The 18836-nt window shown below is 36.9% G+C and overlaps 1 protein-coding gene across 5 annotated transcripts in view; it reads right to left on the bottom strand.

Annotated features, from left to right (window-relative positions):
* The window catches only part of Wwp1 (WW domain containing E3 ubiquitin protein ligase 1), a 121061-nt gene that overhangs the window by 44920 nt on the left and 57305 nt on the right, over nt 1-18836 (bottom strand). For 4 of the 5 annotated variants that reach the window (XM_037202376.1, XM_028885168.1, XM_028885165.2 and 1 more), the window contains exons 9-14: nt 10570-10897; nt 4632-4727; nt 2974-3148; nt 1049-1103; nt 877-961; nt 628-756 (exon numbers count right to left, since the gene is read on the bottom strand). In XM_037202376.1, the coding sequence (XP_037058271.1) occupies nt 628-756; nt 877-961; nt 1049-1103; nt 2974-3148; nt 4632-4727; nt 10570-10897 (868 nt within the window). The remainder of the gene's footprint in view (nt 1-627; nt 757-876; nt 962-1048; nt 1104-2973; nt 3149-4631; nt 4728-10569; nt 10898-18836) is intronic. The other variant, XM_028885167.2, reaches the window with a different exon arrangement.

The raw sequence follows: 18836 nt of genomic DNA, 5'->3' as shown, positions 1-18836 counted from the left end.
ACTTTCATGTTAGAGTGAGCACAAGATCCTGTCTTCTGTTGTCACAATCAGGGAAGTTCCTTCATCCAAGAAGTTTACCAAACACTTAGCAGGGACCTGGCATTCTTCTAGACAGTGAAAGCATTATTTGCTAATGACATGGAAAAAAGTGGCTGTTTTGTGTAAGAAATGCACCAATGAAGGAAACAGACAAGAATAAAAAAAAAGTAAATTATATATTGTGTATTTTAAGGAAATAAATGGCTTATTACTTCTTAAAGGGGGAAAAAGGCCTTGTTAAAAGAAAAAAATTAATAGGAAAATAATATCTCAAAGGTCATGAGAAGATAAAAATGAGCTAACATATCTAAAATGCTAAAAACACTTTTGGCATGTAGTAATTACTACACACATATTTGCTATTATTATTATATAAAGTAATATATAATGAACATATATTGTTTAATTAAAAAATGTCATACCACAAATCATTCTGGAACAACATAGAGCAAAAACAGTGATAGTTAGGTATTACCTCTACGTGTTTTCTTAGCCAAAAATGACTTGTTTCTAAACTTGGGGATACATTAGAGACTAAACCTCCTGTCTTCACTAAGTAATATTTTTAAAATTCGGGTTTCCACTTACACGGATGATTTCCCATTGCGAGGATCTTTGAATGTTGTTGTTCTTGTGTTATGATCAACAAAGTACCTAACACCTTCCCGAGTATACCTGATTTCCCAGCCTTCTGGCAGGGGTTCTTCATTTGGTAAGCTATAAAATAAAAATCACAATCATAAGGCGGGTAATGTTTTAGGTACTTACAGCTCACTGATTCCATCCATCCATCCATCTACCCATGTGTGATAACTTAAGACTGTAGTAAACACATACCCTTGAGTTCTTGGGTCTTCCCATTGGGTTGTTTTTGTATTATGATTCACAAAGTAAACTCTGTCTGTTGAATCCACTCTTTTTTCTAAAACATAAAGTATGAATAACATTTAATAACAACTTCATACCTATATACATTACACATATTTTTATAAACATCCTATCAGCTTACCCCAGCCTGGTGGTAAAGGTCCATATGGATCATTTTCTGCAGCTAACATTGAAGCCTGGTTGAAAAAGAGGTTCAGGACAGAAATAAGATAGCAATTTTAGCCAGAAATACACTAATATAGTAAGCAATTAACAGTCATATCTTAGAATTTTTTTAAATATTATGAAGTAATAGGAATATAGCAATTTCAAGAAACAAAGGTCAAAAATATTATGAAGAGTGGCCATCAGCTGATATAATTATTAGTAAATGACTCAGAAATAATATACTAATATCAATACATTAATTTCTTAGTCCTTTCTAAGGAGTAAGAGATAGGTGAACAGTATATAGGGAATGATGCCATTTAAATGAGAAATTATTTTTTCAAAACTAGAAAAATTATAGTATAATTACTCTGCAAAATAATTACTCAATGGTAATAAATACACATCTTGATAAATATTTGATCATACTATTACAGATAGTGCTAACTGTACTCATTATCTCCCCATCATTATCTTGTCTTTCTTGATAATCAAACCACTAGTTTTGTTTGAACAATGTGTCCATAAGGAATAGTCCACTGAATCTGAATTAGTAACGTATCAAGTGAAAATTCTGGCCAATGAGGTAGAAGCAGAAGGCCCTGATCATTTGCTAAGGTGTCCTTTGCTGAGCTGCTAAGCAAATATGCAGGGGCCTGCTAAGTACAAGGGCCTGCTACAGGAAAGCTCTCCCCTTTCAGTTTACCCTTCCCTTTCATGGCAGAGACTCTCGAAATCAGGCCAAGGACAGCAGCTCTTTATTTCCAAAATAGCTGGCAAAGTGCATGACACTAGAAGGTGCAGGAAAGATGCATGGTAATAGATGGTACTAGTAAGGTGTGTGAATAGAAGGTGCAGGTAAGATGTGTGAACAGGTGTAGGAAAGATGCATGGCAATAGCTGGTGCAGGTAAGATGAGTGACATTAGATGGTGCAGGTAAGATGAGTGACAACAGATGGTGCAGGTAAGATGAGTGACAATAGATGGTGCAGGTAAGATGAGTGACAACAGATGGTGCAGGTAAGATGAGTGACAATAGATGGTGCAGGTAAGATGAGTGACAATGGATGGTACAGGTAAGATAAGTGACAATGGATGGTGCAGGTAAGATGAGTGATAACAAATGGTGCAGGTAAGATGAGTGACATTAGATGGTGCAGGTAAGATGAGTGACAACAGATGGTGCAGGTAAGATGAGTGACAATAGATGGTGCAGGTAAGATGAGTGACAATAGATGGTGCAGGTAAGATGAGTGACAATGGATGGTGTAGGTAAGATGAGTGACAATGGATGGTGCAGGTAAGATGAGTGACAATATATGGTGCAGGTAAGATGAGTGACAATGGATGGTGCAGGTAAGATGAGTGACAATGGATGGTGCAGGTAAGATGAGTGACAAAAGATAATGCAGGCAAGATGCATGGTAATAGATGCTACTCTAAACGGCAGAACTCAGCTGCTTGACAGCACTGTTAAGTCAGAGAACGCTTCTTTCTTTTTCTAGCCCTGGTATTCTATTGAGGTAACTTAACTTGCATCCATTTAAGAGGATTCTGCTATTTAGCAGAAACTATTTTGACATATACCCAATACCTAATTTTGTCCTGTTTCCAAATTTTCATGGATACAAAGTCTTCCACAGAAACAAAACAGACCTCATAGGACAAACTTTCTTATTTACTATATACAGGATGAGCATCCTAATCCAAAACCTAAAATACTCCAAAGCCAGAAAAATTTCAAGAATGTTTACTCATTTATATGTATCAGAAATAATATTAAAGATTAACGAAAAATAAAATGAAGCAAACAAACCACTGAAATGTAGTCTACATATTTTAGAAAGCCACCAAAGTAAGGGAAAGATAACATTAACACCTTGTAATTTGCTTATTACCGAATAGAGGTATCGTTGGTTGAATTGTTGCATAGCTCCCTGCAATTGATTCCGCTGAGATTGCCACTGTTCAAAATTTCGAACAGATTCCATGGTAGGCCGCTGCCAGGTTGTTGTTCTGGTGTTATGATCCACATAATAAACTCTTCCACGATCATCAACTCTTCTTTCCCAACTACCACAAATAAGCAATAAAAATGAAGCAATGAGTAATCTCCAGACATATTAAAACATAGGTATTTCTACTTTATTTATCTATTGGCATTGCTAAGGATGAAACCCAGGCAACTGAGCATGTTAGGCATGTTCTCTACCTGTGGACCTACATCCCAGTCCTGGTCTTTTGAGACAGGGTGAAGTTATGGAGACCACACTGATCTTAATCCATGGGACCAGTTGGCTTTCAACTCACAGTTCTCCTGCTTCTCCCTCCCAAGTGCTAGAGTTACAGGAATATGCCACCAGGTCTGGCTATTTTTATTCTTCAAAAAGAGGGTACTAATCTGTGAAGCATTTATCTGTGCTGAATTCCTATTCTATCACAGACAGACTTACTCCTTGCTAATTCTTGAGAAACAGTTTTCAGGCACATTGTCAGAAGGAACCTAGCACTTTTTCAGTTTCATTTCCCAGAGTCCCTTAGAGGCCTCATCTGAGCGGCTGGTCCCAAGTGTGCCTTGTGTGTCATCCTGCCATGCTCTCTTGTAGCCCCAGAAGAGCAAAGGCCCTGTTCTAGATCTCTTATCAACCAGAATTCTACTGAGGCTCCAGGGTTCTGTTCACTCCTTGTATTTCCCAAAACCTGGGATCTACTAAACCAGTTTTTGTCATTAATTTTATACTATGACTAAGAATCCCCTCTGGATCCAATTCAGAAGTCTTCCAAACTTACTATTTAAAAAATAATGGGATCTGTTGACATAGAGAAATATAATGGAATCTGTTGACACAAAGAAACTCAAACTCAAATCCTCTCTAAATATATATATATATACACATATATATATGTGTGTGTGTGTGTGTGTGTGTATGTATGTATGTATGTATGTATGTATGTATGTATGTATGTATATGGGTCAAACAAAAGACTGATCCCAAAATTAAAATCTACAAGCTTAGTTACATGTAAGCTTATATTAAATCATATAAAAAGTTATAGTTTTAAATAATTTATAGTTTTAAATAAAAAATGTACTAAATAAAGTTCCTGCTACTACCCTGTCTCAAATAATTCTTTACAAACTGCATTGACAGCTAAGTTAAATTATACTATTGAATTCCCCTCAAACATTCTCCCTATGCTTGGAATACATTCCTTCAGCCTTTGACACCCACATGCCTGGCTTCAAGTGTCAAATGATGTTCAGATGTTGTAAATTTTTTTTTAATGAAGGAAAGAACTTAGCACTTTGTCCTATGGTATTGAGAACTTATCACTGGAAAACACAGATGTGGTGTTTCAATATAGCACATCCGAAGGCTCATTTTTAAATAAATAGGATCACCATGTTATAGTTATTCATTTAATCCATCCATTGAAAACCATAATATAAAGTCTATTTTACTAAAACCACTGTCCAAAAATTATATATATCAACACATTTAAAACTTACACACAATAAAAACCTAACTAAAGATACATAAGGATAATGCATTACCCTGGAGGCAAAGGCTGTGGTCTCTCCCATGTGGTAGTTCTAGTATTATGATCCACATAATAGGTTCTACCATGAGGATCTTTTCTCTGTTCCCACCTATAATAAAAGTACAAAAATAGAAATAAAAAACAAGATTAGGAAATCTGAAAATGTTATAGAATCAGGAACATTAAAAACAGGCTTTACTTCGCAAGGCGCGCGCGCACACACACACACACACACACACACAAAATACTATAAACATAATGTATTTGTGGGTTTTTTTTTTTTGGGGGGGGGGTTCCCAAGACAGGGTTACTTTAGCCCTGTCTGTCCTCGAACTCGAAATTACAAAGATCTCCCTGCCTCTGCCTCCCAAGTGCTGGGATTAAAGACATGAACTACCACTGCCTAGCTATAAAGGTATTTTGACCTCTTAATTATTGCTTCTTCATAACAGAACTGGAAAATAAATACTTAAGTACTTAAGAAAGAAAGAAAGCATAGAATACTCAAAATTTTTAAATTTATCAATTTACACTCTTCCAAATTAGCAGAAAAGAAAAATAATCAAGAGTAAAATAATCTCAGCAAAGAGCAAGCCTAAGGTACTAAGTGCCAGAAAGTAATATCCATTTTGTCTTTGATTTTCAAATTATGCATCTAAAAGGTTTTCAGCAGAAGCACCTTAAGGACACGTGGTGGTGCTGTCCCTGCCAAGTCTGTCATCTCTGCATGCACAGTCTCACAGTGCACATCTACTCCACTCTATTTCGGTAGTCCTTAGAATGAACATCACAAACTTATCTTTTCCTGAAAGCCTCTCAATGTGTTTTCCCCACTTTGATTTTCTTTTCTTGGTTCCCTATTTCTTCTTCTCTGCAATTTTCTCAATATGACATATTAGAAAGGGGAAAACAAAAATAAAAAAACTTTGACCGGTTTTCATAGTGCTGGAAAGTATCATAAGGAGTGCTTAAAGAGAAAAGACAACAATCTTACCCAGCACCAGACCCTCATGCTAATACTGACCTGCCAGGCAAAATGTGCCCACTGGTCAGACAGTGGTTAGACCATTTATAGAGCAAGCAGCTACATTCTTGATTGGATTTGAGGCTTGCTCTATTGACAGGAACTCATGCCTGGTATTGTAAAGCTGGTCAAAATCCATGGGTAGGACAATCATGGGTCCAAGGGGAGAACCCACTGATGCTGTTTGCGATAGCATCATGTTGTCTAACCGCCTACTAAATATTTATATTTACATAAACTTGTGCTACTCTATACTTTGGTCAGAGAAGTGTCTTAATGAAGAGGGTAGTGTTTACACAAAGCCTTACAACTGTTCAAAGTGCTAAGAATAAGTGACTGTGACTCCTCAGCTGTAGAAAAATATCTCCATCAACCCCCCTTTGAAGGCTCAGGGGACACTATGGAAGAGGGCACACAATGAATGCAGATCCAGGGAAAGGTAGGAGTGTTGTGAAATGCTGTCCTCTGGATGTGTCATGGCTGGTGAACGCATAAACTCAGTGGCAAAGTTACCTGTTTAATATCTGCACAAAATCAAGCCAGTTAACACTAACATGGAATGGGGAGGGGTTTCCAAGGCCCCACCCCCAGCTGGGAAGCTACTAGTAGTTGATAGTAAACTGAAAGTCACTTTTTGAGAGGCACAGGCACCAGTAAGTTGGTCATGACCAAATGAATGGTCCCACACCCATGTGCATACAGACAGCATTAGCTGAATTCAGTGAGGTAACAGGAAAAAAGGAACTGTACTAGGGGAGAGGGGATAGCTAGAGGGAGGGGTGGAAGAAATAAGATCAAGATGCATTATATATATAAATATATATAATTAATATAAATTAAAATTTTTATGTTTCTGCATTTCATCTTCACTTTCAATTTTAAAATAAAACAAATTAAAAATATGTTCATTTCTGATAAACGTAGGAATCCAATTTAATTTAACTCACTGTCAGAGAAGCCTTCAGTTATTAACTTACTTTCTATTGTCTTCATATACTAAGATTGCACATAATACAGTTATTTTCTAAGGAGAGGTTGTGCCTATACATTCATATTTAAAAATAACAGGAACACAAATTCATTCAACAATTTGTCAGACCTGAGAAAATGAAGTCATAGAATGCTCAAGTAATGCCCATGAACAATAAAAATCCCCAAATTTATACTTACACTAAAACCACAGAAATTATTAAATTACCTATTAAATTACCAAGGCATAAAATACTATACCAACATTTATGCTATTCTGCACTTCAAAAATACAAACTATTCTTCTCAGAGCATATCATTAAAATAAGTGACATGACATTTTAGATTTGCTTCATTTGTTCCTTTTAAGAAGAAGTTTATGGGAAGGAAAGATTTAAATAGAGAACTTAGATTTCACAGGCATTTCAGGAATACCTGTAACATACATCTCAGGCCATTCAGTTATTTGAAAGCTTAACAACCAAAACTAGAAGCATTTCAGGCAATTTCCAGCAATGGCACTTTTGCTATTTTTAGGTAATAATTTCTAAAACCAGCCCTTATTGCAATTCTGGTTTCAAAATGTACTCTTTTTTGGTTTAAATCTGGCTTTGATTTTTATCAGAATAGTATACACTTTCAAATAGTTCATAATACCTTCATAGTAGTTAAATAGACTCATACAGTCTATGGGTCACATAGCTCAAACAAACACACCTGCTGCCCCCCATCATTTTATATTCTCATCCCCATGGCAACATTTTCAAACCATTTGTACATGCTCTGGTATTTACCTCTTTTCTTATCAACATGCTTAACTTCATATGACTTACTTAATTTCAAGTAAAATGTATTGACTTCTGGCTGTGAAAAGTAAAGCCATAGGTCCCTTTCCTGAACATCTAAAAACACTTAACACCCTCTTCCCAACCAAACTAACATCCTTCCAACTGTACAACTGGTTACAGAACTCTGAATTATATGCAAGTTCCCTCAGCACTCAGGTAAATTGATTTCCAGCTTCTGTTGATTCTGACAAGTCTGTTGCCACTCTCACTAGTATAAAACCTGGTTTGTTTTGCCTTTTAACAAAATCTCTGGGGGCTGGAGAGATGGCTCAGCAGTTAAAGGCACTGGTTCAGGACTTGGGTGAGATTTTCAGCACCCACACGCTGACTCCAGTTTCAGGAGATATAACATTCACTTCTGGTCTCCACAGGTACTGCATGCATATGTTGCACAGATATACAGGCAAGCAAATCACTCATGCACATAAGCAAAAATAAATATTAAAAAAATCTCTGGATGTACTTGAGATTTCTTTTGGTGGGGCAGGAGGGCACACAACAGAATAAAATGTTCATGGTGAATAATTTAAAATAGGTCTCTTTTCACATACTATCAAGAGTTTGGGTAAGTCTTTTCTCTAAGAAAAAATTTGCCTATCATATTTGTGAGTTTCTTGTCATTTTATTACAGATCTCTTCTTTTTTTCCTGAAACCTTGTAACTAGTCATCTAATATTTCAACTTGATATGTATGTTACACACTTAACTTTTTGCTCTATTTGCTGGCAAGTTTCTTTACCTTTATCAACTAAAGCTTCCACCGATTTACTTTTCCTGGAGACTTTAAATTCTTTAAACATTCATTCTGCACAATACATGGCTGTGCATGTGACACATTTTCTTATCCTCTGATAATATTGAAATAGTCTCCTTTCTTCAAGCAGCATTTTCTTTTTTGAATTAATTTTTAAAGTTTATTATCATTATCATCATCATTATTGTGTGTGTGTATGTGTGCAAGCTACTGGGTGCATATGGAAGTCAGAACAGCATTAGTGGGAGTTGGCTCTTTCCTACCACCATGTGGATCCCAGGGACTGCATGATGCCAGGCTTGGTGGCAGGTATTTTCACCAAAAAGCCATCTCTTAAGAACTCAAGTAATGGGCTGGAGAGATGGCTCAGAGGTTAAGAGCACTGACTGCTCTTCCAGAGGTCCTGAGTTCAATTCCCAGCAACCACATGGTGGCTCACAACCATCTGTAATGAGATCTGGTGCCCTCTTCTGGTCATACATGCTGTATACAAAATAAATAAATAAATCTTAAAAAAAAAACTTAGTAGGCATCTAATAGTTTGCAGTGTCCAAGTGAATCACTATGGCAACAAAGAGTAGAATAAGATGGAAGTCATATCTGTTTAAAAAAAAAAAAAAAGAACTCAAGTAGCATTTTCTACACTGTTTTGTCCCCTTTTCACATTACAAGGCTTCCCTCAGATATCTAATGAGTAGGGTTCTAAAACAGGGCTTCTGGGTTATAGCATTAATTGAAGGTGATATTATACACTCTATTGTAGCTTTGTTAGCAAACCATGGGTATTTACAGTCTTTGCAGTAGGCAGGGGCAGAGTATCTTGAACAGAAGTCACTTCTGACCACACATAAAGGTACCAAAACTTAAATGATAAGATCTACTAGGGAAGCACATGCAGATCACAGTCTGAAACCACAATTACACAATGGTAAAACCAAACGAACAAGTAATAAGCACTGAGAAAAAAGTTTCAAAACCAGGAAAGAAGTCTGAACACAATACTGTGATGAGCAATCAAACAAATAAGGTTAATCAGAGCCCTCTAAGGTAGTTTCAAAAGCTACATGTCAACATTCTAATTAATGTAGGCTGTATTGAAAACTAATGTGGTAATTTGAATGAAAATGGCCCCTACTGGCTCATATATTTAAATGGTTGGTTTACAGTAGACTATTTAGGAAGCATTAGAACATGTGGCCTTGTTGGAGAAGGTGTATCACTGGGGGTGGGCTTTGAGGTTTCAAAAGCCCACACCAGGCTCAGGCTCATTCTTTTTCTGCCCACTGCTTATGGATCAGATGTGAGCTCTCAACTACTGCTCTAAGACAATGCTTGTCTACTGCCATGCTCCCCAACTACGATGGTCACAGACTAAACCTCTGAGAGTATAAGGAAGCCCCCAGTTAAATGTTTTCTTTTATAAGTTGCCTTGGTCATGCTGTCTCTTCACAGCAATAGAACAGTAACTAAAACAAGTGTTATATTTTTATCACAGCAATTTCAAACTATATTATGCACACATGGTATCAAGTCTAAGTCTAAACTTGTATCTTGAACATACACAAAATGAATGAATAATTAATATGAGTATCTCCAGTACTAAAAAGAATAAGTAAGGATAAAGCAATCTTTAAAGAAAATCATTGGGAGTTAAATAATCATACTTAAAGGAGATTAGGAAACTTATAGGACATTAGGAAAAAATTAGATCAGGAAAATCCAGGCTGGTAACAGAGCCCTTTGGAGACTGTCACCAGTATTCACTAGTATTGGAAATGGATGGGTAGCTGATATCAGGGATGCAAGATCACACACAAGAACTGGAGTTATGACAAGTGTGTCATGGTCACTACTATACAAAGTGAAAATAAAATCAAAAGGTCTTGCAGATTCACATCAGGTTTGTAGTTCATTTTGTACAACACATATTTTGACCAGATAAGTGGTTGTTAACTACAAAAGGCAGTTTCACTGGAGTAAATAAATAGTATGAATGTTCCAACTTATAGTTAATTTTTAAAAAGATTTACTTTTATTATTTTTAATTACGTGTATGTGTGTGTCAGTGTAGGAGTGTGAGGTATGTATGTACATGAGTGCAGGCATCCACAGAGGTCAGAGGAATAGTACCTTGGAGCTGAACTGTGATCTTCCTGACATGAAGTTTGGGAACTGAACTTGAGCTCTCTGTAAAAGCAGTATGTACTTTTAACTGCTGATCCATTTTTCCAGCCCCTGGACTTATTTTTTTCAACAAAAAGAACATTTTATATACATATTCAATCAATAGTCATACTTCACCAGAAATTTTCTACTTAAATGGAAGTCAAACATTAAAAACATTTTCTTGACATACCCTGATGGCAGAGACTCTGTGTGGGCATTTCTAGACCGTGGCCACAGAGGTTCCGCAGACCCTTCTGGCTGCCTTAATTTATCAAAAGCAGAGTTATTTCTGGAATCAGAGTCAGGGTCGATGAGGCTCCGAGCTTCTGGTCCCGCTTCGGCACTGGTAGAGGGAATACATTCACTGTGTTCTGAGGGTGCTGGGGGCTCTTGGACAGGAGGCTCCTGGATGGTGGTGCTAGTGCAATTGGAAGTCGAGGTGGCTTCTTCAGATGGTAGTGGGGTACCCATGGTGGAAGTATTGTCAGCTAGGACAGATGAAGACGATTCTCCATTTACTACAAGGGAAAATAGCAAAATGACCTATGACTGAATTACCTAGTCAATTTACTACACTTGCTCAATGTCCGATGCTCATTTCGAACTGAGCAATGTACTAGATACTGAAGAACATAAAATAATAAGAGATGTTTTTTAAATCAATTTTTAGGAATAAAGTGAATAAATAATAAAAATTTTAGGAATTTTAAGAATAAGTTGGTAAATGATAAAGTTTTAAGTATATATACTAATAATTTTAACTTCAGGCAACACATCAACATTAAGAAAATAAATGTTTTCCCTCCAAATCATCAACTTTAAATTTCCTATCTTATATGTAAGTGGCAGCTAGTCTTAAAACAAAACTAAATAAAACTCTTTCATCCAATAAGAAGTACATGATTGCATTAATTCTTAAGATAGTACCATAGAAGACTATAAAAAAAAAAATACCCAACAGTTTATTCTAAATTATTTTTTTAACTTTTTGAGATGTTTCACGGAGTTAGCCAGGTAGCTCTTGAACGTGAAATCCTCCTGTCTCAGCCACCTGAGTAGCTGGGATTACAAGTACACCATCAAACCCAGCTTCCATTCTACACTTACTTAAGAAATAACTCACTGCTGAGACTTACTGACACCTTTTTTTTAAATTTTGTTTCAGGTGTAATTGATCCATTTAGACTATATGTACACATAAAATTGAGTCAAACCCGTGCTGTGGGATGACCCTTCTGTATGCTGTGAGTGTGTATCACTCCCACTGGTTAGTAATAAAGGCAGGAGAAGGTTGAAGGACTCCAAAAAGAGGGTAGACTCCAGGGAGACCACATGAGCCAGCCACTCAAGAAGCAAGATGCCAGAGGGCCAGTAAAGCCACGGCCACGTGGTAATACATAGATGAGAGATGAGATCATTTAAATATAAGAGCTTATTATAGTTCATAATAAGCCTGAGCTAACAGTGAACATTCTGTAATGAATTTAAGCTTTTGTGTGTTTATTTGGAACTGGGTGGTCAGGACAGAAAACTCCGCCTCCAGTTACATATGGCACTCCAACGTGGCACATGAAAACTCACACTCATACAGCTTGAGAGCCTGAGAAAGCTTTAAAAAAAAAAACAGAGTTCTAGATACACAAAAATGGAGTCAAGAGCAGCTTTACAGTTCACATCTCTCATGGGGGTCAATGTACAAAGACTCGTCCCCTGGCTGCCACATGTGTGCCTGAGCTGCAGCATAGCGTATTCCCACAGTTTCAGGGGCCCTGGTACGAGCAAGCGTGCACTGCGTGACAGGTTTAGGGTTTTTGGCTCATACAGACAAAAAAGGTTAGAGATACACATTAAGGGCAGATTCAGGCAAAAAGGCCTCTAAACAAATCACAACATGTTTAAACAATATGCATAGACTTGGGAGAGAGAAGAGAAAGTGTAACAGTCATTAAAAAATGATTTTAAAATAATAATAAAGTTCTTAAAAAGGAAATAGAATAATAAAAAATATGATAAGCCATGTAAAAATGGGAAACAAATGGAGTCTGGATTCTATACTTAATTGTGTTGTCTTTAGATTTTTTTTCACTGTTAATGGAAGAATGATAACTACTGAGAACATTTGATTGTAAGAGCTACTAAATTAAACCAACCTATATGTTTTAAACATTATTTGACTCCAAAATTTAAGTCAAAAGACATGTCACTTTGGGGGAGAGGTTGTGTTTTTGTTTCCATAAGAAAAGAGAGGCAGGCTGTGGATTCATTCTGGGTTAAGAAAAATCAAGTGTCAGCAAGGAAGACCCCCTTAAAAAAATCTCTGAAGGGAATTGATGGCCCAGGTGATCCAACATCCAGAATAGCTTCCAGGCTTCTGACTAAGATAATCCAACCTCACAAAACACTGACAAGATTTAACAATTATCATGATTTTCTCAGGGTACCTTAAAGATTATCTGTGCAGAGCCAGGCGGATCTCTGTGAGTTCGAGGCCAGCCTGGGCTACCAAGTAAGTTCCAGGAAAGGCGCAAAGCTACACAGAGAAACCCTGTCTCAATAAAAAAAAAAAAAAAAAAAAAAAAAAAAAAAAAAAAAAGATTATCTGTGGTGATATATTGTGTCCCTCAAAATATTGTGAACCCTAACAAAGCTTATCCAAGGATCAGAGGAAAAAGCCAGCAACTATATTAAACACAGAAGTCAGGCAATGGTAGTATATGCTTTTTATCTTAGCATTCGGGAGGCAGAGATTCACTTGGATCTCTGTGAGTTCAAGGTCACATGGGGAACAGAGCCAGGCATGGTGGCACATGCCTTTAATCCCAGTACTAACCATAGAGGTCTGGAGGTCTGTACAGACAGACAGGAAGTGATTTAGCTGGGTGGAGAGAGGAAGTAAGTTGGCAGAACAGAAAAGGCATATAGGCGTGGGCATACAGAAAGTAGATCTTTTTGGAAGCTGAGGACTCGGTAAGGTGAGGTTGGCTGTGGCTTCTCCTATTCCTCTGATCTCTTGGTTTTCACCCCAATATCTGGCTCTGGGTTTTTTATTAATAAAGACCATTTAGCAATTCATCCTACAATTACCAGCACCCACCAATCAATAGGAAGTAGTCTAGAAAACTATGCCCACATTCCCAAAAATATTGGTTATAAATGTTTGTTTTCATTTAAGGGGGTTTGGTTACAAATTGTTATTGGTCATAGTCAGTCTCTTTCTAACAGAAGAAAAGGAGATATGATATAAAAATGATGGGAAGAAGGGTAGATTATTATGATGGGGAGAAGGGTTGATTATTGAATCTACTTTAATCCAAAAAACAATTGTTAATCTCAAAATATTTTAAATTGGCATGTATTTTAGTTTATTTATACAAATTTAAAGTTATTTCTCTTATGCTGTATTATGTTTCTACTCTTGTTTAGGATACTGTGCTTATACAGCTCATTTAAAAATATAATGTATAATTAAAAATACAAATTAATAATCATCTATAATAGTCAGACTTATAGTAGTGTTAAATGTTTTCAAGGTCATACAGAGATATATTTTAAGAAGGTAAATGGTCCTCAAACACTTCAAAGACTTATAGAATATGGCATTTAATATGTTTAAAAACTTAAACTTTTATCAACAGTGAGACATGTCTGTTCCTGACAGCACCAATTATTTAAAAGAGGGTGATGGGCATTGAAGAAACTCCATTTGAAGCTTGTTTTCTTTATGGCAAAAGCTAGCCATGTGGACAAAGAAATTGCCCTTGCCTCATTTGTTCATTTACTGGCCAAACTGGACCAGCAGGACACAAAGAAAAGTGACTGCCAAACTTTGCCAAGACAGGGTAGGTCAGTCCTTCAAAATTCCATGCTATAGTCTGTCAGATACTATATGACTGTAGGCCAAAGACTGATGCCCCAACATTACAGAGGAACTTTGGGTGACTGTCCAGACAGCCTGATGTCCCTGTCATTAGGTAACATTTCACGCTTCTGGGATCTTTGATGGAGTTGAAGACTAGATAGTCATAATTTTTCTTAGTTATAATAAAAGGTAAATTAGATATGAAACTTTAGACTCACCAAGATAAGATGGATAATTGAATGAACTTTAGACTCTCCAAGATAAGATGAAAAATTGAATGTTTTCTCTGATTTTGTCAAATACAAATCGACTGGATATTGTAACTGTAATTCTTGCTCAATAACTGTTTTGTTGTATGTAGTTTTACTATGTTAAAGTTAAAAACTTTTTGATTAGACAAAATGGGGGAGATGCTGTGTGATGACCCTTCTGTACATTATGAATATGTATTACTCCCACTGGTTAATAATAAAGTTGTTTGACCTATGGCAAGGCAGGATAAGGTTAGGCAGAACAATCAAACTGAGGACCCAGATAAAGAGGGCAGAGTCAAGGGAGAAGACACGAGCCTACCACTCAAGAAGCAAGATGCCAGTGGAACGTTAAAGTCACAGCCACGTGGCAATACATAGATGTATAGAAATGGGTTAATTTAAATGTAAGAGCTAGTTAACATAAGCCTGAGCTAACACCGAGCATTTTGTAATTAATATAAGCTTTTGTGTTTAACTGGGACCAGGCAGTCAGGACAGAAAACTCCACTTCTGGTTACGAACCCACAAGGAAGAAAATTTAAGATGGCAGATTAGAGTCAACAAGCATTTGCTTGCCTCTCTCTGAAGGTGAATCAAAACACTAAAAACACTGAAATACAAGAGGACAGGAAGAGACGTGTAAATTAGACTAAAGAACGAAGAAAGTGTACCTTGGTACCAAGTATGGCAAAGACAGACACGGCAGAATCAACACAGTTCTGAGATTTGCAAGGCATGTGGATGCAGAAGAGTTCTCTGCATTTCCTAGTATATATCTGTCATGCCACTGAAGGGAGACATATACTGACAAGGTAGCATGTGAGCTTGCTACTCGATGAAATAAGTCTCTGCATTTTCCTGTTTCCTAGAAACTTAGAGGAAACATTGCAGTACTGCTTCAATGGATGTCTATCTTGAGATATTCTAGTCCCACTGGAGCGTCCCTGAAACAATCTATGGATTCCATCCATGTGGTGGGAAATTGATCATAACAAGGTAAACCTTATTTTCTCTGCGACTGGTGAGTTGAGTGACAAGTTTAAGGACTTTGAGATAATGAGCAGTCATCCAAGATTATGCAGGGGAGCTAGGACATGAATGTGATTTACACGATTGTCAGAATCACAGGTAGTGTACTGCATGAGACCTATACTCATCACCCCCAACGGGTGCTCTGTCCTCCAAGTGGATTCAAACAGCTCTGGAAACCCAAATGTACTGCAGTGTCTAGCATCAGCCAAGTACCAGAAGGGCACTGAGCAAAGTTCTCCACTGTGAATCTCTGCTCAGTGCTTTTTTTTGCACCTGGCACTCCCACCTACTGGCTAGTAGGACAACTGAGGGCAAAACGGGTGGCTTCAGAATGAAACTACTACATTGGCTACCTGGTGAGCAACACAAAAGAAGGCTGGAGTGGATGACACTCAGCTTTTTTTTTTTTTTTTTGGTTTTTCGAGACAGGGTTTCTCTGCGTAGCTTTGCGCCTTTCCTGGAGCTCACTTGGTAGCCCAGGCTGGCCTCGAACTCACAGAGATCCACCTGGCTCTGCCTCCCGAGTGCTGGGATTAAAGGCGTGCGTGCGCCGCCACCGCCCGGCGACACTCAGCTTTTGCTTTCTACAAGGGGCATATATATTTTTAAGATAAATTTATAGAGAACTGTCTGGAAATCTATATTTTAAATATGTTACCCAATGACTTTATAATCAGGAAAGTTCAAAAAACCATGACAATGTTTGCAAAGAAAAACAAAATTATATGAGCAAAATCAGAAATACACAGAACTTTATTGCAATACGTCTGAAATGTATTAGGCAAATGAAAGAAACTTTAAATGACCAATGGGAGTTGAAATGGAAAGGTGATGGGAGAAATGTATCCCTCAAACACTGGGGGTGGACAAAGTTTGTAAAAGTTCTCTAAGCTTTATAGATAATTCTTACATGATTTAAATTATTGTATTGTATTAGGAAAAAAAAACTTTCAACTCATATAAAACATTATCCCCAAACCATAGGCCAACATGATACATAATCAAAAATAATTCAATATTAGCAAATTATGTTAGGAAATGTATCATGGTAACTGAACAAAGGATAAAAGAAATATTATTTTCAATACTAGCTAAAAAAAAAAGTATACAATAAAAAACTAACGAACAAAGTAAGCATGATCATAATCACTATTCCAATTCAATATGCTGTTTATATTTGACAATGTATTAAGACTGGAAAAATCAAAAACACTAAAAAGGGAGCCAGGCGGCAGTGGCGCACGCCTTTAATCCCAACATCAGGAGGTAGAGCCAGGTGGATCTCTGTGAGTTCGAGGCCAATCTGGACAAGATCCAGGACAGGCACCAAAACTACACAGAGAAACCCTGTCTTGGAGGGGGAAAAAAAAAAAGAAAAGAAAAGAAAAAAAACACTAGAAAGGGTAAAACTCATATATAAAGGAGAATATTTAGAACACACACAATAAATAACCAGAAATTATAACTAATAAATTAAATACAAATACAATATATTGGCAAAATGAAGAGCCTTAAGTTCACTATCAAGACCATATTCAAGGTCTGTTAGAAAAACAAAACAAAACTGTACTGGTGTTTGTTGGTTTTTTTTTTGTTGTTGTTGTTGTTGTTGTTGGTGGTGGTGGTGGTGGTGGTGGTGGTGGTTTGTTTTTATTCCAGGCAGTCCTGTAAACTAATCCTGCCAAGCTCTTGGGATTATAGGCATGCACCATCATACTGAGACATTTATAAAAATAAAATGACTAAGAATAGGTTAAATAAAATTCCTTTGGGTGAGAAGGTGGGAAAATATAGCTCTGCTTAAATAGAAAGGTTGGTAAGCATGAGGAACAAGAGGAATTCTCATTCCTTGTTGGTGGAAAGGCACAGCACAGCCACCTTGGAAAATGACTGGGCAGTTTTCTATCATACATTCTACTGATTGTCAACCAAAATGAGTTCAAAGCTTATGACCACACTAAAAACCTGTACACAAATGTGGACAGAATCTACATTCCTACTTGCTTATAACTCAAGAGACCAGGCTGTTTCAATGGATGATTAGATAAACAAATGGTGATACCACAATAAAGAAAAATAAAAGTCATAGACACAGAAGAACCTGAGATGTATACACATTCCTAAGAGACAAGAGTCAATATGAGATGGTTGCAGACTCCATAATTCTAGCCATAAGATCTTCTGGAAATGACAAAAATATGGAGACAACACAAAGATCAGTGATTCTTAGGGAATGGGGAAGAGTGAATAAAGGACAGGGGAATTTTAGAGTAGTCAAACTTTTCAGTAGAGTGCTGTAATGGCAATATGCATTTCTCAAAACCCACCTAAGTAGTAGACCTCAAGAAATGAAACTTAATTAAATTATACATTTCAATCCAGTGTATCTATCTGATACTTTTTACAAAGTGATATTGTTTCATACTTTCTGATTATACATGTTTATAAGTGATGATTATACATGTTTATAACTCATGATCCCTTGTCTTCATTATTAAATTAGTTTGATTTTACAAAAAAATATTTATTTTAATCAATAACAATTTAATCATAATGGTTTGCTGGTTTTAACAAATGCAAGATGTCACTGGGAAACTCTAAATACAATAGGAGAGGCAAATATATGAGATCTCCATTATTATCTAGCTAAGTTGTTCAGATCCTGAAGTTCTGAACTCAAGAGACCCTCCTCCTACATTGTCCTCATCCAAGTAGACAGGTCTCCAGGCATGTGATACCTGCCCCCAGCTGGGCTTAACAAATAGTCTTAATCACTTTCAGCCACTAAGATTTTGGGGTTACAATTCTTTCAAATAAAGTAGAAAAAGATAGAAATACTAGAGTATTTGAATTCCACTTGTTATGACTTTGTTATGGTTTAAGTGTGTATATATAACATTTCTGAGTGAGAGAAATAATTAGGTCATTGAAGCTGCTGCCCTTGGAAGGACTAAGGTAGTTCTCACACAACACCAAGTCAGTTCCTAAGAGAGTGAGTTGTTATGAAATATTAAGTCTTATTCCTAGTTCTCAGAATTCCTGTCCTATCAAGTCATCATTCTCTTTAATATATATTCCAACCATGAGGACATCCAACATGAGGTCCTCAACAGAATCCAAAGGAACTAAATGATTATGAACTCTCAGACTAGAAAGCAGTTAACTAAATCTCTGTCTTACACCCCCACACCCCCACCCCCAGCAGAGGATCACTATGTAGCCCTGACAGGACTGGAATTTACTATATAGATAAGGCTGTCCTTAAACTTACAGGGGCAGCCTACCTCTGCCTCTCGAGTACTAGAATTAAAA

The sequence above is a fragment of the Peromyscus leucopus genome, chromosome 2, assembly GCF_004664715.2.
Source record: "Peromyscus leucopus breed LL Stock chromosome 2, UCI_PerLeu_2.1, whole genome shotgun sequence".
Taxonomy (NCBI): domain Eukaryota; kingdom Metazoa; phylum Chordata; class Mammalia; order Rodentia; family Cricetidae; genus Peromyscus; species Peromyscus leucopus.
The sequence above is the reverse complement of the archived record's forward strand: the minus strand, read 5'-3'. Positions and strand labels throughout refer to the sequence as shown.